Source organism: Sarcophilus harrisii, chromosome 2, assembly GCF_902635505.1.
Source record: "Sarcophilus harrisii chromosome 2, mSarHar1.11, whole genome shotgun sequence".
Classification (NCBI taxonomy): domain Eukaryota; kingdom Metazoa; phylum Chordata; class Mammalia; order Dasyuromorphia; family Dasyuridae; genus Sarcophilus; species Sarcophilus harrisii.
The window spans coordinates 617,081,636-617,107,100 of NC_045427.1; the positions used below are offsets into that span (position 1 = coordinate 617,081,636).

Below are 25,465 nucleotides of genomic sequence, written 5' to 3' on the forward strand. Positions count from 1 at the left end.
TTATTCTCTCCTTGGCCCCAAACCCTTCTCTCCTGCTTCAATTCCTAGACCTTTTCTTTCTTCCTCAACCTCTTTTCTTTTTCCTACCCATCTATCATCTTTTTTTTTTCTCCTGCACACACTTTATTTCAAAGCCCCTGAAACATCTGAATGCACCCTGACTACCAGAAGGCGGATGTCCGCAGGGAGGGTCAATCCCAGCTGAAATTAGCTGCTTATGCCCTACATCTCGGTGGTTGTGGCTGGACTATACTTGTTACAGGGAGGGCTTCTGGGCTGGGGTATACAGATGAATTACTTATGCAGAAAAAGAAAACCAGTTTTTTTAATACACAAGAAAGGAATAATTTTATTACCTTTGATGATGTCAGGGTAGCAATAGTTCGAAATAAACATGACAAATTCACAATGACCACGCTTTTTGGCAAAAGGGAGTTTTATTTAGGCAAGAGGATACGAACAAAAGAGGTAAAATAGGCATCAGAAGTGGCAAATATGAAAGAGTTGGGAGAGCATATAGTTAGAAAGGGAAAGACAAGTTCCTGAGGGGAACTCACAATTAACCAAGAGAAAGGAAATACTCCATGAGGTGGGAGTAAACCATTGCCTGGCAGGTTAGATCCACAGAGGAGTTTGGCAAACTAGCTAGTTAGCTGTAGTAAAGAAAAAGGTGCCATTAAAAGGAAGGCACCGAGAGAAAGCCCTCATAGTGGGCTTAATCCTGAAAAAGATTTAGCAAACATAAGCAGATGTTTTATAGAGGAAATACAACCTTGGGGGTTTCTCGGGGAAGTAAAGTGGAACTTAGAGGGGATCAAAGAGCAGCCATATGGAATACCTGGAAGACCAGATCCCAGACTTGTCTGCTAATCAATATTTCAAAAGATCTTTTAAAGATACTCAGAAAGTCAGGAGATCCTAAATTCAAATATAGCCTCAGACACTTAACACTTCCTAGCCATGTGACCCTGGGCAAGTCACTTAACCCCAATTGCCTCAGCAAAAAAAAAAAAAAAGATACTCAAGAGATTGGGGAATGGACAATGGAGTTTGATTTGGAGTTCCTTCTTCACAATCATTTTATACAAACAAGGTAGTCTGAGAATTGGTTATATCTGCTAATAGCCATTTGGGCTTCTTCCTGATAGGGAAGAAGTTGAGTTCACATTGCCTTGTTCAATTTAATAAACACACTTTTAAAAATAAATGATGTAACAAGTTCATGATTTCAAATATAATTTTTATTTTTGTTCAAGAATGATATTTTAACATTTGTAACACAATTGCATTTTATATGTGTAACATTTAATATATCAATATAATTTGTAATAAAATAAATAAAAATGTAATTTTGAAAGATTTTGTGGTTTGTCGAATCAAGAATTTATTGAGTATGTACCAGGCACTTTGCTAAATGCTAGGGATACAAACAACAAGCTAAATACAGATTTTTTTTTTCCTTTCAGAAGAAAGGCCTTAGTAAGGTCTTGTAGAAGGTGAGATTTTAACTGGCACTTCAGGGAAGCAGGGAGAAAGAGATGAGGAAGGAAATGCCATCGTCAATGCCCAAAGTCAAGAGAGGAAGTGTCCCATGTGAAAAATAAAAAATAGAAAAATCTTGAAAGTGTAAGAAAGGGTTAAATTATGAAAGATTTTTCAAAGCCAAACAGAATTTTGTATTTGACCCTGGAGGCAATAAGGAATCCCTCAAATTTATTAAAAAAAAAAAAAAAAAAAAGAGTAACATGGTGAGAATTGTACTTTAAGAAACTCACTTCAACAGGAGACCAATTAGGTAGCTGTTGCTATGGTCCAGGTTGATTGGTTGGTGACCCAAATGGCATCACTATGTTGCTTTTGAGTTACACCTGTCTGACTGTGGCTGATCAGACCAATATGAGCTCAGAAGATGCCTTTGAACATTTGGGGTAGTTTTGTGCATCGTTGGGGCTAATTAATTCTCCTTTGCTCAGAGAGCACAGCACCTCTGATGAGGGCACGCCATGCTGGGCGGTCCTGCGCCAGTGTCTCCCATGTCATACAACGATTCTAAAGTTCTTAAGAGGGAACTTGAGAGTCTCCTTATATTGCTTTTTCTGACCACCTTGCGAGCGCTTGCCCTGTATGAATTCTCCATAAAATAAATTTTTTGGCACGCAAACATTGGGCATTTGAATAATGTGCAGAGAGTTGGAATGCTTGGTACGAAGTCATGAGAACTTGTTCCAGGTGGTGACAGTATCCAAGGAGAGAAAAGAGCATAAATGAGGGATCCTAAAGGTAGAACGAACAGGGTTTGGCAACAGATTGGCTAGGGGACAATGAGTGAGCCTGAGGAGTTGAGGATTATGTCTAAGTTGTGAGCTTTGGTGAAGGGGAGGATGGAGAACTCTCAATGGTAGCCTCAACACTAATGGAGAAATTGAGAAGAGGGAAGTCTTCAGGGGGAGGGACGATAATGAGTTCATTTTAGATATGTTGAACCTTAGATGTCTATGGGATAATAAGATGTGAGGCTGGAGGTTAGGAGAGAGGCTTTTGTTGTTCAGTTGTGTCCTTTTTGTGACCTGTGGACCATAATATACCAATGCCGTCCATGGGCTTTTGTTGACAGTTATTTTCTTGACTGGAGTGATTTGTCATTTCCAGTGGATTTAAGATACATAAAGATTATGAATTGCCCGGGGTCACACAACTAGTAAGCTTGTGGGGCCAGTTTTGAACTCAGGTTTTCTGACTCTGGGCCCAGTGCATTATTCACTAAACCATCTAGCTGCTTCTTAAGAGAGAGGTTAGGGCTGGATAAATAGATACAAAAATTATATGCATAGATAGGATAATTTAATTCACGAAAACTCATGAAACACTCAAGGTAAAGTATTTAGAGGAAGAAGACAAAAAGGCACAGGAGGGAACTTTTGGAGGACAAGAGCTAGTGGGTGTGACCTGAATGGAGATCCAGCAAAAATCTAGAGAGAAAATCATATCAAGGAGAAAAGGGTGATCCAGACAGGTCAAAAAGGAGGAAGCCTGAGAAAAGGACATTGGCAATTAAACTATCACTCATAACTGCAGAGAACAGTTTGAATGATGGGATCAGAAGGTAAAGTGAGAGTGAGAGGAAATGAAATGCAGACTTCTATTTGAGCTTATCTTCTCAGGGAGTTTAGCTGCGAAAGAGAAGAAGGATAGAAAATGGAATGATCAAGGGAGGGTTTTTTAAAAACAGAGGAGACATAGGCTTTTTGTAGGCAGCATGGAAGCATCCAGTAGACAACAGACAACTAGAGATTAGCAAAAGAATGAGGATGCAAAGGGGGCACTATGCTGGAGAAGATAGGATGGAATGGGAGAAAGGTCACTGACAGTGGTGAAGGAAGAGGGTAGAAGGCATGTGAGTGATATGAGATGAGAAAAGAAGAGAAAAGGGAATTCATGGTGAAGGGTCACAATTTTTTTCATCAAAATAAGGGGCATGATTCTCAGCTGAGAGGGTGGAGATGGGGGAGCCATAGGAAGTTTGAAGAGGGATAAAAAATTTGGAAGAACTGCTGTAGTGAGAAGAATAGTGTGAATAGATTAAGGAGGTATAAAATCATTGCCTTGCTGCAGCGAGGGCCCAGTTGAGAGTAGCCATGTGTGCATATCCATGTATGTGTTTTTTCTCCTGCATTGAAACTCTACAGAGAGGACAGCTCCAAAACAAATTTTGTGTGTGTGTGTGTGTGTGTGTGTCTGTATGTGTGTCTGTGTCTGTGTCTGTGTCAGTGTGTCTCTGGGTTAGCTTTGGGCTTTAAGGATGCCATCTTTGTGGTATTCTTTGTGCTAGACAGATCCCTCTGCCTACAAACCTGACCTCAGGCTGGGGAGAAGCCAGAGTCTAGGCAGATATATGGTGTGAGATGTGTTGTGCTCAGTGTGTGGCATGAAGTATTTAATTCAGGAAATAAACAAGATCATAGGCAAGGCCTGGGCTAAGTGCTGGGGATATATATATATATATATTACACACACACACACACACACATATATATATATATAAAACACAGATCTAGCTCCCAGGTTGGCAGCAAAAGATCTGGAAGAACGAGGTAGTGATGATCCAAGAGAATGTGAAATAAGTGAAAATAAAAGGTCTTGGAAAAGAGCCATGTGGAGAGGACATCATGGAGCTGATGGTGCTAGAAATGGACATTCTAAGAAAGCATCATGGGACAAGAATGGAAGGTAGCTCCTTTTGAAATCCAGCTTGGCCACTATTATATGACTGGAGACTTTGTTTCACGCTTCTGGAACATGGTTCTTTTGACTGGAAAATGAGTAGAATGCAGTCTATAGCTAATCCTGATGAGACCTGATTTGTCAGCTAGAGTGGGATTGGGATAAGGCTCTTCTAGAGCCTCTTTACTAAGAACAGTTTGCTGAGAAGGGAGAGGGGGACATTTGGATATGAAGTAAAAAAAAAAAAATATATATATATATGTATAAAACCAATTCAAAATAGAAACTTTTTTGAAAAAAATAAAAGAGAGCTTTAGATGAGATGACCCCTAAGGTCCCTTCTAGCTCCAATCTGTTGCCAAATGTCATTTCTACCTTTATAATAATATCCTTGATCAGTGTCCCCTTCTCTCCACTTTCACAGTTACCACTACATTATCTCTTGCTTAGATTATTGCAACAGCCTTCTAAATGGTTTTCCTCGTTGGAACCCTGCCCCACTCTAGTTCATTTCCCCCACTCTTCTGCCACTCTTTGATCAACAATCAAATCCTCTGTTTGACTGTCAAAATCTTTTACAGACTGGGCTCTTCTTACTTTTCAAGTCTTCTTGGACTTCCTTCTCTTCTGAGCACTGGACAATTCCATGATATTGATCTCTGGGCATTGCTTCACCCAAGACTCTCCATGTCTCCTTTTGATTACCCTCTAGGAATGTTCTCTCTCCTCCCCCTCAGTGTCCTTGTCTTCCCTCAAGACCCAACTCAAATCCTCCTTTTTGCACAGGCCCTTCCCCAGTCCTTCCTTGCCTCCTCTGGCTCAGCTGCTGGTGCCTTCCTCCACCAAGATGACTTTCCTTCTATTATATAAAGTAGTACATATTTATCTTTATTTAATGGCTCCCCATTAGACTGTGAATTTCTCAAAAGCAGGGATTGGTTTTTTGTTTTTGTTTTTGCATTTCTTTGCATTTCTAAAACTTAGCCTGGTACCTGGTACATAGTAGGTGCTTAATAAATGTCTGAATAACAGACTGATTCTGTGATCCCACAATCCAGAATTTGAGAGTTCAATGACCCTACAATCTGATTCATACAATAACAATGACGATAATTAGCATTTATATGGTGCTTTAAGGTTTGCAAAGTAACTTTACATATAGTAATTCATTTGAGCCTCATAACAACTCTGGAAGGTAGATGCTATTATTATCCCCATTTTACAAATGAGGAAACTGAGACAGATGAAGATGAAGCAGGTCATCTAAAGACCTGCGTAGGATCACACAATTAGTGTCTGAGATGCAATTTGAATTCACAAAAATGAGTTTTTTTGACTCTATGCAGAGCACTCTTGGCTCTTAGCTATTCCAAATAGGCAAAGGAACAGAAACAGGGAGAAAAATGGACAGTTTGACCCAAACAAGCCCAGGGGAGCCAAAGGTGATGCTAGAATCTGGTAAAAATCATCTTGGCAGATGAACTAAATCAGACTAATGATAACCAATAGTTTTAAAACCCATCAGCGATTCAAAGACTTCTTCTGGAGGAATGAGCAAATGAGAATAATTGGTTCCAATGGCAGGTTTTGTGAAGTGCCCAGAGGTTGGTTAGACATCAGAGATGCTAAGGTCATTCACTACATATCTGATCATTGTCAGTTATCCTAACTGTTGTCTTGCCACTGGACTTTGATGACTCAGGAAGACAGAGTGAGGCTGTTGACTTTGTGCAATTCTACCTCACTTAAATCTATTTCACACTCAAGTCAAGACATTACCCCATGATTAATTGCTCCTCTTTAAAAATGAAGGACCAACCACAAAATAGGAGAAATGGAGTAGTATGAAATGACAGGGCAGGTAATGTGATCTCCAGTTGAGGAGGGACTTTATATATTGTTCAGGAGGAAATGGGGAGTCATTGATAGTTTTTGAGTAGGGATTAGGCAGGATGTAGTAGGAAGGTTTGTTTTTGTTTTGCTTTGGCAGTGAGTGGTGTATAATATTCTTAACCCTTGTAGAACAGAAGCTTCTTAAGAGCAAGTATTTTTTCCATTTTTGTTTTAGTAGCTTCAGTGGCTGACACACAGTAATGGCTTAATAAATACCTGTTGATAGATTGTCGAGGGAAGTGATGAAGTTAGGAAGACCTGTCTAGAAGGTAGAAAATAGGTCAATAAAACAGTATGAATAGAGAGAAGGATGCAATAATATACCACAGAGGGAAGACAAATCATTGGATGAATGGTGACGGAGAGACGAAATGCTGACTTCAAGGTGATGTTGCTGGAATCCGGGAGAACAGCCCTGCCTAATAAAATATAGACATTGGGATGGGGTGGTTTTCAAAGTAGGGAAAGTGATTAATTCTGTTTTTAAGCACATTTTGTCCTAGAAATTTAGAGTTCTTAGAGGGACCTTAGGAGTCATCTGGGTGAAAGTCGCTTTGGCTGAGAATTTCTCCATGATAACAGTAATGCCATTAGTCAAATACTCCAGGTCTGATAAGGTTTTGATAAGGATAAGCCCCTTCTTACCACCCTCCGCCTCCATTCAAAATTCATAAATTATATATATTTTTTATTTTCAATTTTAAAATGTTTGAGCCATCACCTAGTTTCATGTCTTGCTGCTAATATTGTTTAGGTGAACCTGAGAAGTTAATCAAACCTGTCTGTTTTCAGACTATTCTCTCTCCCTGCCTCCCTCCCTCCCTTTCTCCTCCTCCTCCTCCTCCTTCTTTTCTCCCTGTCTCTCTCTGTCTCTCTGTCTCTGTCTCTCTCTCTCTCTCTCTCTCTCAACTTTTTTGCCATTTCAGAAAGAATTTTTTATTTAGAGAATTTAGATAGCACTACTATGGACCAGAAACTCTGCTATGTACCTTAAAAAAAAAACAAATATTATTTTAAAAAAGCTTTTCATTTTCAAAACATATGCATGGATAATTTTCAACATTCACCCTTGCAAAACTTTGTGTTCCAAATTTTTTCCCTCCTTACCCTCCACTCCCTCTGCTAGATGGCAAGTCATCCAATATATATTAAACACCTGCAATTCTTCTATACATATTTCCACAATTATCGTGTTGCACAAGAAAAATTGGATCAAAAAGGGAAAAAAGAGAAAGAAAACAAAATGCAAACAGACAACGAAAAGAGTGAGAATGCTATGTTGTGGTCCTCCCTCAGTTCCCACAGTCCTCTGGATGTAGATGGCTCTCTTCCTCCCAAGACCCCTGGAACTGGCTCAGGCTGTTGTCTAAAACTGTAAGCTACTGAGGAGGTGCCAGCTTGTTTGGGATTTCTCTCTCCTGGGAATTCCCTTTGCCAGTGAAATCTCAGATCCAGTCCCAGTCTTGATCAATATATTTAAATGATGAAATCCCTGCATTTTTGCTCGGGTTGCCTGGGGTCCGGTACTAGATGATGCGGGGGGGGGGGGGGGGGGGGGGGGGGGGGGGGGGGGGGGGGGGTAAAGTTGTTGAATGTGCTTGGGATCTGGGCTTCACGGAGGCTGAACTCCTGTCTCTTGAAGGATCCTTGAGGGAAGGACTGCCAGAGGGATGTAGGTCAGCTTGAACTCCCATATTATCCGCCAGTTTGCCTGCCCCGTCCTTGCTTTATCGCCCCGGTGTTATGGCCCATTCTCTCCCTCCCTCTGGGTTTTGACTTTTCCGTTTGACCCAAAGAAGTCCAAGGTTTCCCCTTGAGAGTCCAGCCAGCCCTGGGGGAGCAGGGGGTGCAGATGGAGGCCCCGAGAACTCAGACAGTGAGCACATTCTCCAAATGTCACCAGCCCCTGAGGCGGCTGGCCCGTCAGCTGGCTGGGAGGGAACCATCTGGCCGCTGGAGGGGTGCTGGGAGTTGGCAGCGGGGGGTGGGGGGGAGATGCCCGGAGCAGCTCGGAGCTGGGACGGCTGATGCCGGCAAAGTCCCGAGGAAACGCTCCGGTTCAGTGCCCCCGCTCTTGCCTCCCCGTCTCGGCGGGACGGGAGAGCCCCGGACTCGGGCTTCTCTTCCTGCCTTCGCTCGGCTGCATGACCTTGGGAGAATGTCACCGGGCCTCTGAGCTGGCCCTCCCTGGGCTAAATTGTTTCTGCTCTAGCTGGATGGATGAAAGCTCCGTGAACCGGAGGGGTGGGGGAGGGGGCTTCCTGGCGGAGGTCACCCAGGCTTAAGTGCTGAGAGCTCTGCGCCAGACGCGGCTCTAAGCTTGCAAAGATTCGCAGACCCCCCCCACCCCCCCAAAAAAAAAAAAGAAAAAAAAAGGATACGGGGTCTCACTGCTTCATTTAAATATGGGGAAACCGAGGCCCAGGGCGGTTGGGACTTGCCCAGGATCACACAGCTGCTAAATGTCTGAGGCAGGATTTGGACACAGATTTTCCTCACCCCAGGTCTAGCTCTCCATCCAGTTAGCCACCCCTTAGGGAGGGATAAACACGTTCACTGATAAACAGAACACAGGGCAGGAGAGAAGACAGTATAAGTTCGACGAGAATATTTGAAGAGGGATAAAAGCTTTTCAGCGGAGGGGAGCGGGAGAGGGTTCTCGGAAGAAGCTGCTGCTGAGTCTTAACGGAAGGCGAGGAGGCAGAGGGGAGGGTGAGGAAGGGTGCGCGGCTACCCAGCCTTTAAAGCCCAATGCAAATAGCACCTTCTCTGGAAAGCTTCCAAGTCAACAAGGACTCTCCAACCTGCTCTCTCTCTCTCTCTCTGTTTTTTTGTGTGTCTCTCTCTCACTCTGTCTCTGTCTCTGTCTCTGTCTCTGTCTCTCTCTCTCTCACACACACACACACACACAGACAGAGCGGAGCAAACTGTTATTTGCGGTTCTCTTCTGTATTCAGACCATTTTGTATAATAATTTACTTGTGTATGTTCTGTGCCAGGCAGTATGACATAGTGGATAGAGCTGGCTAGAAAGGCTTAGGCCCAAGGGAGAGGTACGTACTGACCCTGTGATCTTGACAAAATCATTTAACCATTTAGTTCTCTATAAAGGCTTCTTCTGAGGAGGTAATTTGTATTGATGATTTCCCATATTAGTGAAATAATAATAATAATAACATATATATACACATATATAGCACTTTAAAATTGTCAAAGCACTTTACATACATTGTCTTATTTGAGTCTCACAACAGCTCTGGCAGATAGGTGCCATTATCATCTGCTTTTTACAGATGAGGGAACTGAGACTCAGAGAGAGTCATAGAGTCACCCAATGACTAAGTCTGGGACAAATTGACAAATTGAACTCTCTTTTTGACTCCACGTACTTCATCTTCTCTACTAGGATCCATCCCTCTTCTTGAGCTCCTAGAGTCTATAAATTGTAAGCTTCATGCAAGTGGGGACTATGTCTCATTCCAATTAATATTTTTGATTGGCTGACAACAAAAGACCCCCTTTTCTGTGATGGATCTGTGAGGAAGGATAGACCTAAGGACTCAAGACAGGGTAAGGGGAGGAAAAGAAATTATTGGAGAAAGGTTGACAAAGAGATGGAGAATTCTATTGAAAGAACAAATGGAAGGCATGGTGCTGGAGAGATGGAAAAGAAGGAAAGAAAATGGGAAGTCCATAGCCAACCTAATACTCTCTTCACTTGCCTCTGTCCTGCAGGTCCTTCCTCTCACCTTGCTATCTCTGTTAGGAATTCCCCTGTTGCTTCTTCCTTTCTCTTTCCCCTCCCTCCTCTCTCCCTCCTTCCTTCCTTCTCTCCCTCCCTCTCTCTCTGTCTCTGTCTCTCACTGCCATGCCCTTGAAGCCGTGCCCGCCTTCTTCCTTCCCTGAAAGACCAGCAGAAGATCCCTAGGGGACTCCTGGTAGTCAGAGGAGACATGAGCATCCTACCCTAAGAACAGGGCCCTAGCACTGACCAACTGGCTTGGTGGACTTGGACAAATGCCTTCTTGACTCTGGGTCTCAGTTTCCTTTTTTGTAAAGTGAAGGAGTTGGAGTAGAATATCTCAAAAACCTCTTCCTTTCCAGGAGATTTTACAGTACTTGGCTTTTAGGTCATTTAGCCCCTCAGGCTCCTGGTGAGGCAGATGGAAAGGAGGAGGGGCTGCATGTCTTTTTGCTGATGGAGATAGGTTTGGGGAAGAGGGGAAGGAGAGTGACCCCTTCCAAAGGGGTTCCTCTGACCCCTTCCAAAGACTGCTAGAGCCTATATCTACCTTACTCTTTCTCTTTTTAAAAGGAATAAATATGTAAAGTGCTACACAAACCTTAAAACACCATGTAAATGCTAGCTACTATTATTCTCCCATAGCCTCCTCAACCATTCTTCTTTATGCCCCTATAAAATCCCCTTGTTCTTACCAGGGCAGGCTCCCATTCCAAATTAATTACTAAAATGCTTCCTCCTCCAGGAAGCCCATTGGGATTAGTTGTATGGCTGATAGGGTGTATGTGTATATAATATACCCAAGTATCACCACAATTCTCCTTTAACTCTCTTTCATTTCCGCCCCCCATAAATATACACAGATATTATGATTTAAAAATCCGAGTATCTGTGTATGCTTGTGTGTATTTCTTATATTCCTGTATTTCTAATTAAAAGAAAACAGAAAACCACTGAAGTGAAAGACACAAATCTGTCACGTTTCATCATGTGGAAGCCCCTCACAGGCAGGGATCCGAAGGCTGAACTCCCACCTCAGGGAGCAGCTGCAGACGTCAGGGCCTTTGGCGCCCAAGGCAGAATTGAGCTCAGCTCTGCATCCCTGGCTCCCCCACAACTAAGCCTTCTGTCCTGAAGTCCGACATTGAGTGCACGGGGGAGGAGATCACTTGTCCCCGTGTGACCCTGGAGCCTCTCTGTGCAAGGGGGCTAAATATGGGTTTAGGCCTGGATATGTGATAAACTGGACGAGGATGACAACATTAACTCACCTTTCTGTTGTACTGTGGAGATATTATTTCATTTGAACAGATATGCTCTTCAAGGATGTCTCAGAATCAGGAGAGAAACCTCTGGTGGGAGACTCACATTTCTAAGATATCTCCTGGTACCTGTAATTGTTTTATTTTACAAAACCACTTTTATTTGTTTTTATTTAAATATGGCTTTGAAGACTTCTCCATCACTTTCACGTGTGTCTGGGAAAGTGCTTGTGAAGGCAGAACTTTGGGACTGATTCTACTGAGGAGAGGAGCGTGATTGGACAAGGTGGGTGGTGTGGGGACGTCTGTTAGAATACAAGAAAAGAGTCACATGATGTGGACTGAGATTTTATTCTTCATTAAACTAAGACAGCTGAGTTTTGAGTTATAAAATCAAAATGGCTTTCTAATGGAAAAAGGGAAGACATTAGGATCGGGGACTTTGGCCAGAAAGAACAGAGCCCAGCTTATCTCAGTTAGATATGACTAACATGACCTTGCTCCCTGTACTCAAGAAACCACACAAAAACTTGATTTTGAAACTCTGACTGGGGACTCGAGAAACTTAGGTTTTCTAGGGTCATCTGGGCTGAGGGCTGGTCCCAAAGCTGGGTTGGAGAGGAGAATCCTTTCTTCCCTTCCTCCAGAGCCTCACCTGGAAAATGAGAAAAGGGGGAAACACTCCTCAATCTCACCCAATGGGTTGGGCAAAGGCAAGGTGAATTAAGTCCTAAGTGTGGGTTTGGTTTGAGAGCTCCACAAGGAATGATCCTGGTAAGAATGGAGAGCGTTTGGCAATGTGCAAATGCACATGTGACTGAGAGAAGGCTGAGGACATCAAGTGAACTGGCCAGGTAGACACTGTCCTAACACTCTTATGGGACTGCCGTGGGCTCACCCTACCATCCCTTCAATCCCCCAGTAAAATCAAACTTCAGTTAGGAAAACAGAGTACAAGGCAAAAAAAAAAAAAAAAAAAAAAAAGTGTCAGTATAGGATTTTCCAAAGGTAAAGCCATCAAAATGTGAGACTCTAGAAGACCAAACTTCCTAATAGAGTGAGAGACTTCTGGGATTGATACCCTCAAGGCATTGACTCACTTGGATGTGGAATTGGGGGTGGGGGAAGGCACACCAAATGGTTTGTGCCTTGAATGTTTGGGAGGCTTGTTCAGACAAGGAGCAATACAGATTAGGGCAGTCAGATCGTTTCTGAAGGAAGTGGGACTTGACTTGGACTTTGAAAAGTGGGTAGAATCCTTCCTACTTTCAAGGCACAGAATGGGGAGGGAGCGATGGAATCAAAAATATGCAGCAATAACAGGGAAAGAAGCCAGGAGTCCTGCATGTCAGTCCCTCCCCCCTCCCTCTCTCCTACCATTCTTTCTGCTCCCATGTCCCAAGGTAGAGTCTACAAGTCAACATTTGTAATACCGGTATGTACAATGGCCTCTGGGTACTAAGATCTGTGTGTGAAGATGGAAATCTATGTCTTGGCTAATGTGTATTAGTGTGTGTGTGTGTGTGTGTGTGTGTGTGTGCATTTGGTTTTGTGTTTATGATTGTGTATTTTAGGTATATGTATGGATTTGCAGGGGGGAGGGGGTGTGTGTGTGTGTGTATGTGTGTGTATTGGAAGGATGGGTTAGGAAAACTTCCTGCTCTCCCTTGTCCTTAAATGTCAGCCCCACACTTGACTGGGGAAGAGGGGCTTTGCTACCAGAGTAGCCCCATTATAACCATCCTCTAGATAAGGGACCAGAGTTAAGGATATCGGGGGTGGGGGTCGGTGGAGACCAGAAGGCAGACTAGCTAGGATGGAGGAGGACCCTGGAGAAATAGGGACTCAGAGACAGAATGTGGGTCTCCAGGAGGGGAGGCCTGCCTGGGCCCTAGGGGAGTGATACTGTTCTACAGATACCCTCCCTGCCAGCTGGGTCTCCCAACCTCCAGCCATCCCTGTCCTAGCCACCCCATCCCTACAGACCACACCGAGGCAGGGCTGGGCAGACTGACAGCCTTGGGGGGCTGAGGACAGGATGAGGGGGTCACATGATGTGGCACTTTTCAGCTGATTGCTTTAATTCTCCCAAAGTAGCCTGTGCCTTGTCCTTGATGGAGCCGAGGTCCAGGTTGGGGATGTTGGTCAACTGTCCAATAACTGAAGCCTTCTCTTCTTCCTCCTCATTGTCCTCTTCAATCATCTTGGCCAGCTCCTTGGGCAGCTCCACGTCACCCCCAGCCATCTGGATCTGGTTGTCATCTGTCTCGTTCTGTTGGGAACAGAAGGGACAAAGGACTGATGGAGGGGGCAGCAACTCAAATCCAGACAATAGAACTCTGGATAGAGGGATATTCCCGTGGACTTGCTGTGCACTTGAGCATGATCTCCTTCCTCATACTGCTTCTTGAAAAACAGAGAGAAACCCTACCCTTATTCAAAGCTGCACTCAAATCCCACTCTCCAAGACTTAGTTCGCTGCTTAAGCCCACAGGGACTTCTCCCACTTCTGACTGCTTAAGAATAATAACCACATTTAAAAGCTTTAAAGTCTGTGGAGCAGTTTACACATAGCCCATATGATCTTCACAATAATCCTGGGAGGGAGATGATTTTATAATTTTACAGATCAGGAAACTGAAGTATATAAGAAATTAAATGACTTACCCAGGATCTCACAACTAGTAAGTATCTGAGGAAGGATTTAAATTTAGGGCTTTCTGACTTCAGGTACAGTCATCTGGCCCTCCATTTCACTACCTAACTGCCTGCACAATAGCTGCCTGTGGTATAATAAGCTGTACCTTGTATTTGACTAGATCCTGCCTTGTAAATTCAGACTGCTCCCTAATTCCCCATATTTGAATCTTATTTCCCAAATTATCCATAATTCCTTGAGGGCGGGGACTGGGTCAGCTAATCTTTTCAATGGAGTCACTGCAGAGCTGGATGTATGGCTGCTAAGTTAGTGTTTTGCTAATTGAGCTTCAGGTTTCCTTTGTCAATGGGTATGTCATGATGACATGCTTGCTTAGTACTGGATGCTTCTATTCTTGTTCTTACTACAAGGATCGGGATGGAGAAGATGCAGATTCAGGGACTGAAGAGCAACTAGTGATCTGGTGGAGAGCACCAATCCTGGAGTCAGGAGGACCTGAGTTCAAGTTTAGCCTCAATATTGACACTCACTAGCAGTGTGACCTTGGGCTAGCTGTGTAGCCCAATTGTCTCACCAAAATAAAGAAATAAAATTTGGAAAAAGAGAGGAAGAAAATATATATTGAGCCCTCGGCTTCCTAGTATGTTAACATGACCATTAGAACACATAATGTTCACTATGATCTCAAAACATTTTATTTCTTCATTATGCTGAGGATAGAAGGCTAAAAGATATTAGGATATTCTGATACAGGAAACGGCAATGGGGTATGTCTCTAGAAGTGGTTCGATGAAAAGAAGATTGGATTTGAGAAAAGATGCCTAGGTTGGAGCCTCTGACTTGCTACTTTAAGCCATGTGACTTTAGACACAACATTTTCCCTGGATAAGCTTTTCTTATTTATTTCTTTTATTTCTTTACTTTTTATTTCTTCATTTAATAAAATGATGGGGTTAGATTGGATGATACTTAAGGTTCTTTCAGCACTAATATTCTGTAAGATTTTGGGAAGGGCAGAAGGGAATTGAGCTCCCAAATATTAGGTCCTGGAGGTTGGCTAGTTTTGGGGAGAGATGGGATGGGGTGGATAATTAAAAAGGCTAAGAAGGAGAACAATCCTTGTCCATCAGAGATTTTATCTTCTCTGTAATCCTTTATTCATTCAATAAATGTTAATGACCTGATGTGTGCAATGCTAAGAAAGAGACAGGAAGGAGAAGAAAGGTCCTTCATAGCCCTAAGAGAATTCAATGTTTTCAACTCCATCTCTGCAAATTTGGTGTGGAGAGTGATTCTGAGGGGACACTATTCCAGAAGGCCTTCCAGCCCACCTGCACCATTGCCCCAGAACCTATACAGAAAGGAAGGTTCAGCATCCAAGCTAAAAAACAAGGAGACTAGTGGGGGAGGGGTGGAGTGGGAAGTGGACAGCTCACCTTGGGCAGTCGATACTTGTCTCTGAAGTGGCTGCGAAGGGTAGCCCTTTCTGCCTTCCTTTGTGTGAACTGTGCGTCTCGTTCCATCCTGTAGATCAGAGACCAGGAGTCAGACTACATGGGGCTGAGAGGTCAGTCTTGTGTGAAGGGCAGTATCAGAGGAGAAGGAGCCCAGGGTTTCTATGAAGGGCTTTGAACCTCTTCCTCTACTACATGGGGTTCTTAATCTAGGGTATGTGAGCATTTTTTAAAATAGCTTTTATTTTTCAAAATATATTCACCCTTGCAAAACCTTGTATTCCACATTTTCGCCTTCCCTCCTTCCTTCCCCCTCTACTAGACAGCAAATAATCCAATATAGGTTAAACATGTTCAAGTGCACATTTAAAAAATGATAACTATATTTCAATATTATTGTTTCCTTTGTATTCTTATATATGTTATTTTATGTCTTTAAAAACATAGAGAAGGAGTCCATGGATTTCATCAGGCTGCTAAAGGGCTTCATGACACCAAAAAGATTAAGAACTGCTTACTAGATTTTAAGCTCCTTGAGGGCAGGAAGTTAAGTAAGAATAGAAATCTTCCTCTGATGCCTTGTTGGAACCAGGAGGTGACCTTGGGTCTTATAAACCTATGTTAGTTCTGACAGTTCACACCAAAAGGAAACTTTTTTTGAAAATGAACATGGCAAAAACACTGAGTCTTTTATCTTAGGAACATTCTTGGTAACTATGTTGTTATTCAGTCCTTTTCAGTCATGCCTGACTCTTTGTGACCTCACCAATGGAAAAAGACTAAAAAAATAAAGAATTATAATTTTTCACCAGGAAAGATTTACATGAACTAATGCTAAGTGAAGTGAGCAGAATCAAGAGAACATTGTATATAGGACCAACAAGTTGGTGATGATCAGCTGTGATGGACTTGCTTTTTTTCAACAATGAGGTGATTCAAGGCAATTCCAATAGATTTGAGATGGAAAGTGCCAGAGAAAGAACTGTGGAGACTCAATGTGAATCAAAGCATAGTATTTTGACCTTTTATTATTGTTGTTTGTTTTTTTTTTCTTTCTTATGTTTTTTCCCCTTTTGAGATTATTCTTCTTGCATAGCATGAGAAATATGGAAATATGTTTAGAAGAATTACACGTGTTTAACCTATATCAGATTGCTTGATGTCTTGGGGAAGAGAAAAGGAGAAAAATTCAGAATAAGGTTTTGTAAAGATGAATTTTGAAAACTATCTTTGTATGTTTTTGGAAAAATAAAATACTATTATGAATAAAAATTATAATTTTTCTACTGTCTATAAATTTTAATTGCTGATACTTTAAATGTAGAAACTCTTAAGATCTGTGAATTTTAAAAAATGATGACTATCACAATATAATTGGTTTCTTTTGTAACCCTATTTATTTTGTTGCATGTATTTAAAAATATTATGAAAAAAGGCTTCATTAGATTGCAAAGGGGGTCCATGACAGGAAGATTAAGAAGTCTTATCCTAATGCAAGTTATTGCTTCAAAAAGCCACAAGTTGATGTGCTGTTGTAGAAACTGAAACATGCCCTTGTAAAGATGAAGAAGCTATAGTTTAAATGGAACAATCTCTCAGAGGTTCTCCTAAGACTGGCAAAGGAAAGGGTGGTTGAGGTTGTTTGCATTGGACACCAAAAAGCAGAAAGAAGCCCCATTTGAGCCATCTTTCTTTGCACTGCACACAATGAACATGAGAACAAATACCACCATGAGGATGATTGTAGTTCACACACCAAGATCTGTTCATGATAATGAAAAAGGAGAGAAATTAATGAGATTCTTCAAACTAAACATATAACTTGATACTTCATCATTTCAATGGGAAAAGGGGAAAAAGGAAAGGATGATAAAAATATGTTGAAAAATGTTTTGAGATTAAGAAATGGAAGAGCTCAAAGACCTATAGGTGTAGATTATTCAGAAACCTTGCACCTGGAACATTATTTCTTCAAGGAGCTTCTTGAAAGGTTTTGAGTATAACAGGAACCAAAGAACATCACAAAATGAAACAATTCTCTCTTAACAGAGTGAAAAGGATTGGCTTTTGATGTAAGCGTGATTTCAGAATCAATTCTCTATGTGCCATATCTCAGCTGAACCAGAAAAGGTCAACATCAACCCCAAATCAGAAGAAAAGCTAAAAGTAAGAAGATGCTATATATAATTATAATAGCTCCAAGTAGACCTAGTTAAATAAGCAGTTGACTGAAAATTGGGAAATAAGTTCAAAATAGAGGTATTATTTCCTAGAAAAGTTTAACCAATGTAACTTCAGTCGTGTGAAGGAACAAAAGAAACTAGAAACTCCACCAGCCAGAAAATATATGTCCTCTTTCAAGTAGAGAAACATAGGAATAAAGGGCAACCAAAGCTTGGACTACAAACTCATTTGTAAAACATCACAAAAAAGGAGAAGGGTAAGAGTGGATAATATATCTTCACAGAACAGCAAAAAATAATAGAGAAGAAAACAAATGTGCAGAAAATTCAGTGTGAGACTCAACTACACTGGATCATCCTGAGTATTTATAGATGAAGCTAAACAGCAAACATGTGTAAAGTACAATAGATCTGCTGTTTCTCCACTAATCGATCCTCATCATTAATGATAGTGGAACGATCATATTTGACCTCCCCAAGTCGTATGTGCTAAGTGAGGAAGTCAAAGTCGAAGTGGCAGTTGGGAAGAGCAGTCAGTCCTGAATAAATATACCCAAAAGAAATCTTTGCTGGAGGAGACACACTTTTGAAGACCCTTAGGAAGTTTTTAAAGCTGTTTTCAACAAGAGAAGATTCAAAAAGAATGTAGAAAATCACTTGTGTCAATCTTATTCCTCTAAAAGGTGACTGCCTTCTTTCTCATTCTTATGAATTCTTTATGAGAAAGATCTACACATATCAAGAAAATTGATATTGTTGAAAATATCAGCTATATTGTGTGATAAGAGAAGTTTCAGATTTTCAGAATATTTTCTAAGGCAGAATGCATTTTCAGTCACCCAATTGACCAAACAAAGAATACTAGAACCCACTGTATTTATCTTTTTGATTATCAAGAAAAGCATTTGACTTGACAAAATAAGATGTAATTTTAAAGGTTCTCCTTAATGATGTGTTTCCCACGTATATATATATATATATATTAAGGCTATGTAATAGTCCTTGATAGATGCAGCCATAGAAATAACTTTATTTGGAGAGTTTTCCTGATTTTTAATATAGGTGAAGACTATGTTAGAGAGATGAGTATTTGTCAAAAGTGTTTGCCACTGTCATGTGATGCTCTGTGCAGATTGGACGGAAAAGGAATTCCCTGTAGATGATGAGATCTCCAGATGCTTATGCTCATGGATGACACTGTGCTAATGCATTGAACCTCTGAAGACAACCTCTTTAAGGAGATCCACAGCCATTCAAAAAAAAGATCAACCTAACAATCCACACAGGAAAAATGAAATGGATGAAGAATACATATTGCCCAGATAATGACATGCACTTGTGACATTGGGTTAGTATGTTTGTCTATTATTTGCCTGTCTATCTATCTATTGATCTATCTGGGAGAAGGACAGCAGACGAAAGATGAACTGATTTCAAAATGAATTTTGGAAATTACATAGTACTTTCAATAATTCCAAGCTGCTTTCTCCCAACAAAACTCATCTATTTTTTTTAAAACACCAGTCAATGTTCTGCTTGTCATGCCATATAATTATTGATAGTGGAACATCATGATCCCTGAAGAATCAAAATTGCAGGGGAACCAAAGGACAATGAGAAGAAACATGATGGGCATAAGTACATTCTAGCATATTGCCAATGATTACTTACGTGCAGAGTGGACAAAAAACCAAACCAAAACAAAAAAACCACTTGTCTTTAAAATCAGAAGACTTAGATTCAAATCCTGACTGTACAACTTTCTATCTGTGTGATCCTTGGCAAGTTATTTCATTTCTTTGGGTGTTTACTTTCTCCTCTGTAAAATGAGCATGTTGAAATTACACGAACACATCCCTTCCAGCTTTCAGTCTATAATTCTATGATTCTATAAGTAGCCTAAAAGATATGGACAAGGATGCATGTGATCAGAGAAGGAGGGTGGCCACTCATGTATAAAAAGTGAGGGACAACAGATGGGCGTCTGAATGATACACCAGCATCCACAAAACATGAAGGGATTTAGAGAAAGGCTCCAGCATAGTGAGGAGATCCTCTGTGGAGGGTGTTTGGAAGGACATGAATAAGAACAGCACAGGATGAGAAGGCTTGAATAGTTCCGGATCTGCACCAGTGCAGTATGTGCCCACACAGATTACATCATAGATCTATAGAAACGTGAAAGTATTCCCACTGGGTAGCACACCAGACCTCACATAACAGGTGCTTAATAAATGTTTGTTGAATTCCATTGCGATGGCAGATGGATATAAGAGGAAAATTACAGAATTTGGAGTCGGAAAAGCTGGGTTGTATCTTGGTAAGTAGTAGTTTCCTCCCTCTCTGAACTCAAAAAATTCACTTCCTGACTCTAAACCTCAGTTTCCACAAATTTTAAGCGGAAGAATTGGACCAGAGGGGTCTCTTGAGATCCTTCCAATACTAAATCTTGTGGTCCTATGGGAAGGTGGCCAGGAAGCTGATTTACTACAGAAGGGGACAGGCTTGTTTTCTGGAGCAGGGCAGAATTAATGAGAAGAGCAGGCTTACAGGACATCATTCTGCTATTGCAAATCTTTTTTCCTTGGATGTCTTTCTCAGCTTCTTTGTGGTCATCATTACCCCCCTTTAGGGGAAGAGGTGTGTGTGTGGAGAGAGAGAGAGAGAGAGAGAGAGAGAGAAGGAGAGGAGGGAGAAGGAAAAAGAGAGGGAGAAGGAGAGGGAGAGAAAGAGAAAGGGAGAGGGGGAAAGGAGAGGGAAAGGGAGAGGGAGAGAGATGGAGTGGAGAGGCAAGAAAGATGTTGCTTCCAGAAGCTTTTTGCTTCTCACTCCCCACTTCAGTAGAATCCTATATCAACTTTTTGCTATGGGTCTCCATATGGCTCCCCTAGAGTACAGTTGGGTACAAGAGTGTCTGCATGACTCAGTCCTGTTTCTGTTCTGGTCTTTTTCATGCCTGTTTGGTTTAGTCTTTCCATTCCTGCTGAATGGCACTGTGTCTCTATCTCTATTTCTATGTCTGTGTAAATCAGTCTGTTTCTTTCTGACTCCCTTGTCCCTGATGCTCACCCCTGAGCCCTCAGTTCCCAGAGAGCCTATTGAGATACCCAACCCACTGAGGGTAGGAATCGGATTAAGGGATTATGTGTTTCATCAGAAATACATTAGGGACCTCCTGATCCCCCCTCCCCTCACATCTTTCTCTGGCTCCAGACTTTTTCTTCCTCACTCACTAACTCTCAATAACCCAGATTCTCTAGCTCTTCCAAGAGGGACTGAGGTTGGGGATAGGCTGGAACTGGCTCCTGGAGTCTTGGGGGTGATTTATCTTGGAGGAACTCCCCAATCATCTCTCTGAAATCTGATTCTGTCCCAGAGAATGGGAAAGGGGAATAGAATCTTCCATTGGTGGTTGGGGTGGGGGTGGGGGGTTGCCCTGAGAGTAGACAAGCCAGGAGTCCCTAAGGAGGGGAAAATGCTATGGATACACAGGAGGGATCAAAACCCAGAGGGAGATTCCCCTACTCACTTCTCCTCTACCAGTTGCTTCTGATATTCCTCATACTCCTCCCGGGTCATGCCTTGAGCTTCGGCCGCCGATTTGTCCCCTTCACCCTTCTCCTCGCCGCCCCCCAGGCCCCCAGCGAGGTTCTTCAGCTGGCCTCCCACCATGGTTTTCACCATGAACGCCATGTCTCTCCCCTAACCAGGAGTGGGTGACGGCAGGGGATCTCTGAGGAGAGAGGACTCCGGAGAAAGGGGAGCTCCGTTCAACCCTCCAGCCCTTCCAACCCTTTCTCCTGTTCTTGCTTATCAGGCTCTGGAGAGTTTCAGCACTCGGTCCCCTGTGGACAGCTCCCACCCCGGGCTAGGCTCGAGCCCCTAAACTGGAGTTAGGCATGGGCTGCCAGCGAGTTTGGCCAGCAGTGTCTGAGTCAGCCCCTCCCTCCGGTCCTCAAACCTCTCTCTCAGCTTTCTCCAGTTCTTTAAAGAGGGATGAGGGGGCGTTCACTGGACTGACGCGACCAGACCACATGTTCTGTTCCCCCGACACTCCCCCCCTCCCCAAGCTTCATCAAGGGAGTTAAATGACAGTGGATTAAGGGCTGCCTGTGGGGTATCCGATGGGCTAGAGATGTGTGGAAGACGAGTCTCTGACCTGTGGAAAGAATCTTAGATTCGGAGTCATGTGACAGGGGTCAGATACCTATGTAAGCTCGGGCAAATTCTTTTTTGATTTGTCTTTGCTGTTTGCTCATTTTTCAGTTGCATCTGACTCTTCGTGACTCCATTTGGAGTTTTCTTGGTAAAGATACTGGAGTGGTCTGCCATTTCCTTCTCCGGCTCATTTTACAGATAAGGAAACTGAGGCACACAGAGTTGACCAACTTGTCCAGGGTCACATAGTGCCTAAAGCCAGAAGCCCAAGCACTCTTTCCACCATACTACCTAGCTGTCCCATTTCTCCTTTAGAGGACTCAAATATCTTTCCTCTTAAGTGGGAGGATTAGATTGGATGTACTTCACATTCTTAATTCCTGTGATTGACTAATGGGAAAGATGAGAGGCTATATCAGAAGCAAGAGGAGCTAAGACATCAGTCCTTTAGGTGACATTCACCTAGGCCAAAGTTCAACCCAGAGCCTAGGATCCAACTCAGCACAGAGCTCCCAGCCCAGGCTAGAGTTCACAATACAATGCCCGTTCTAGCCCAGGATCTAAATCACAGAGCTGGCAGACCAGAGTGAAGTTCGACCTAGAGACCTCAGCCTAGAAATGACTCATAACCAACCAGCCTAGAGCCCAAAGGCCATAAGCCTTCAAAGCTCAATTCAAATGACATTTCTACAATGTTTTACATGATTGCACATGTATAACCTATATCATATGACTTGTCCCAGGGGAAGGGGAAAAATTTGGAACTTGAAATCTTATAAAAATTAAATGTTGAAAAAAATAACTCTAGACAGCAAAAAAAAAAAAAAAAAAAGACCTCTCCTACATGAAGTTTCCTTGATTGCTGGATTGATAAATAAGCTTTCCACTCTTCCCCTGATATTGATAGCATTTTGTCTACAGCTCTCACTTACTTGCCATAAATTATATCATATTATAGTTGCTTATGTGCCACATGACTGGAAGTTTCATGAATGAGAACAAACACTACAAACAAAGACTACATCTTATATAAACTTTAAAACTCTTCCTTTGCCTAGAGCACTGCTCTGCATACAGTATTTGCTTAATAAAGGTGTGTCGAATGAAACTTTCAGAGTCCAATCCAGATCCTCAGTGCTTCACTCAGCCCAGTCCAGATATCATTCATTTGGGGATATGGTTAGTGGGGGAGAGGACAGAGCTTGCAGAGTCCAACCCAGTCCAGCTTTGAGTCTAAGAGATCCTAGAGTCAAGAGTTTAGGTTTCCTGGCAAATCTGGAACTCACAGCTCAGGTCAGAGTTCATGGAGCACAAATCCAGCCCAGATCTTCCTAATTCTGACACCTTTTTTTAATCCCTTTCTCCATAGACCTTTAGATGAGGGTAGTGATAGACAAGGACCTCACAGAGTAGCAAAGGGAGAATGAGGCAGGGTCAGTAATAGGAAGGATCGAGAAGATCCAATTGTTAACCTTTCCAATCACTAGTATAGCTTTCCCCAATCTGCTTCTCCACCAGCTGCTCTGCAAAGGGACTCGCTTCCTCATTATTATCCCAATGCTGCTCTTCCACCTCTCTAGAACCATATTAACATCTGGCTATACAGATGATGGCATATCAGGAAATAAGGATTAAACCATAAGGATTGTAGATAAAAAGAAGGAGTTCTTGCCAGGTTCCAAACACTAGAACCAGTCCCAGAAAAATGGTTCCTTTTTTATGTGATTATAGATTTATAAAAGACCTTAGGCAAGCAACTCCTGTCCCCTGAGCCATTTTACAGATGAGGGAATTCAGACCTCAGAGAAATAAGGAACAAGTAAAGAGCAGAACCAGATTTAAACCCTGGTCCTTTGATATCAACTCTTGTTTTATCGTTACTGTATTATCCTGTATTTTATTCAAAAGTTCTTTCACTTGTTTGTGTGGAATGTTTTGTTCAATTATTTCAGTGATGGCTGACTCTGTGACCTCAATTGAGGGTATCTTGGCAGAGATATTGAAGTGGGTTGCCATTTCCTTCTCTAATTCATTTTACAGATAAGTAAACTGAGGCAAACAGGGTTGAATAACAAGCCTACAAAGTGTATAAAGTTGGATTTGAACTCGAATCTTTCTGACTCGAGGCCCAGTGCTCTAACCACTGTACCACCTAGCTGCTTTGGGATGTCTTGGGCATAATTGTATAAGGAGACAGGGAGTTAAATTTCATTATCTGCCAAGGTCCATTTGGACCCCAGACAGAGAGTTCATAAGGAGATGTTCCTCCAATGACTACGTGAACAGTTTAAATAAAGTTAGCCAGGCAAGGCACCCAAAACACTTGCCAAAAATGGTCAGTGTTGGTATCACTGCCAACTCAAGGACACAAGATTCTTTTCTATTAACAATTGATTAACTGTTTTCAAGAAATCATGCATCGTAGGAAGGGTTAATCAGGTGTTTCTTAGGAAACATTAATAGTGTAAAAATAAAATGTATCCATTTATAAACCTCCCCATAAAAACAAAGAGCCATATCTCTAAGATAATAGCAGTGCACTGAATAATGGGAGGTGAATTGATAAGACAATATACTCCCAAGAGAAATGTCCCAGGAGTCAGGAGGTTAGGGTTCTAATCTAGGCTGTCTATGTTTAGTCTATGTATCAATTGGATAACCTTGACTGTGGACAAACCACTTCTCCCTCCCTCAAATATCCCCAATAAAATGGGTGTAACCATCTCTCCCCTTTCAGTGTCACAGGAATACTTCCAGGTCGGATGAGATGGAGAAGATGGGTAAAACACCAAGACAATGGGAGATGTTATGTGATCTTGCACATGACCTGGCGCATACTGCTTCCCTTACATGAAGTGCTGAATTGTAGCGGAAAGAGTGCTGATCTGGATTTGCAGAGAACCTTGCTTCAGATCCCAGCTCTGCCATTTACAATTTGTGTGATCATGGGCAAGTCATTTAGCCCCTGGATCACAGCAAGTTAACTTCAGACTGGATTAGATTACCCCAAGGTTCTTTCTAGACCCAAATCTATGATCTTATGTGACAGGATCATATTAATATATTTCTTACACTTGTTTCCCTCATCTGCAAAGTAAAATAAAAATCTCTTCCCTGTATATTGGTCAGGGTTCCTTCAAAGATCAATAAGATAAGGAATGTGATAGTGTTGGATAAATTTTAAGTCACGGCGCACAGACAAGCTACGCTTGGTATTTATTATTATTAAATGGTTGAGCTGGAGAAGACCAATGGATTGCAGCTCTGTTCTAAGCTTCTTGACTGGTCATTTTTATCCATTTGGGAGGGTCATGGCTTGGGGGAATTTCTTGGGTCTCATTCTTAAGTAGATTTGTCAATATCTATGTTTTGCTTTCTTTCCAAGGGTCTAGGAGTTAAATGCACAGAATAGACTATTTTTCTGGAAAGTCATTCTCCCCCATCTCTTTTTGCCCATCTCTCCTATTGTCGATAGCCTCGGGTCACATTTGGCAAGGCAGGAACTGAGAGGGGGTGACAGCCTTCAGTGATAATCAGACCACAGCAAGGAAGATGCTACAGGAAAGAAGGGTGATAGATGGAGGAGAGGCAAAGGAAGAAAAAACCCCCACCAGATGCTTTTAATGTAGCAGAGGTTCATCCTGAATTAGTCTTCCAAGGAAACATGCCCAGGAAGAAAACAGTAAGGAGGGAGAACATATTGAAAGAAAGGCTGGAGCATACCTAGCCAAATTAGGGACTCTTTGCCTGTTTGACTGAGGTGGGGAGTTTAGGGGCAGGTTCTTGGGGTCGGGGAGTCCTGTCTCGGTGCTCTGCTGAGGCTCCCGAACAGCTGTTTTGAGCCAAGGGCTACAACAAGGGAACTCTTGGAAAAGCATCCCCTGACATTCCTG

At 42.2% G+C, this 25,465-nt stretch overlaps 1 protein-coding gene across 1 annotated transcript; it reads right to left on the reverse strand.

Annotated features, from left to right (window-relative positions):
• Positions 1-12,738: 12,738 nt before the first annotated feature.
• Positions 12,739-21,378, reverse strand: CPLX3 (complexin 3). The gene is made up of 3 exons (XM_003759191.2): positions 20,944-21,378; positions 15,214-15,301; positions 12,739-13,390 (listed from the first exon to the last, which is right to left on the reverse strand). The coding sequence occupies exons 1-3, from the start codon at positions 21,105-21,107 to the stop codon at positions 13,166-13,168; spliced, it is 477 nt and encodes a 158-aa protein (XP_003759239.1). The 5' UTR covers positions 21,108-21,378; the 3' UTR covers positions 12,739-13,165.
• Positions 21,379-25,465: the final 4,087 nt, after the last annotated feature.

What these genes read in the sequence shown, in the direction of transcription:
- CPLX3 (XM_003759191.2), bottom strand. Translation starts at nt 21,107, where the DNA reads ATGGCGTTCATGGTGAAAACCATGGTGGGAGGCCAGCTGAAGAACCTC. An exon ending in AAGCAACTGGTAGAGGAGAA is followed by an intron (nt 15,302 to 20,943) that starts GTGAGTAGGGGA and finishes TCTGATCTACAG; the next exon opens with GATGGAACGAGACGCACAGT. An exon ending in ACAAGTATCGACTGCCCAAG is followed by an intron (nt 13,391 to 15,213) that starts GTGAGCTGTCCA and finishes TGTTCCCAACAG; the next exon opens with AACGAGACAGATGACAACCA.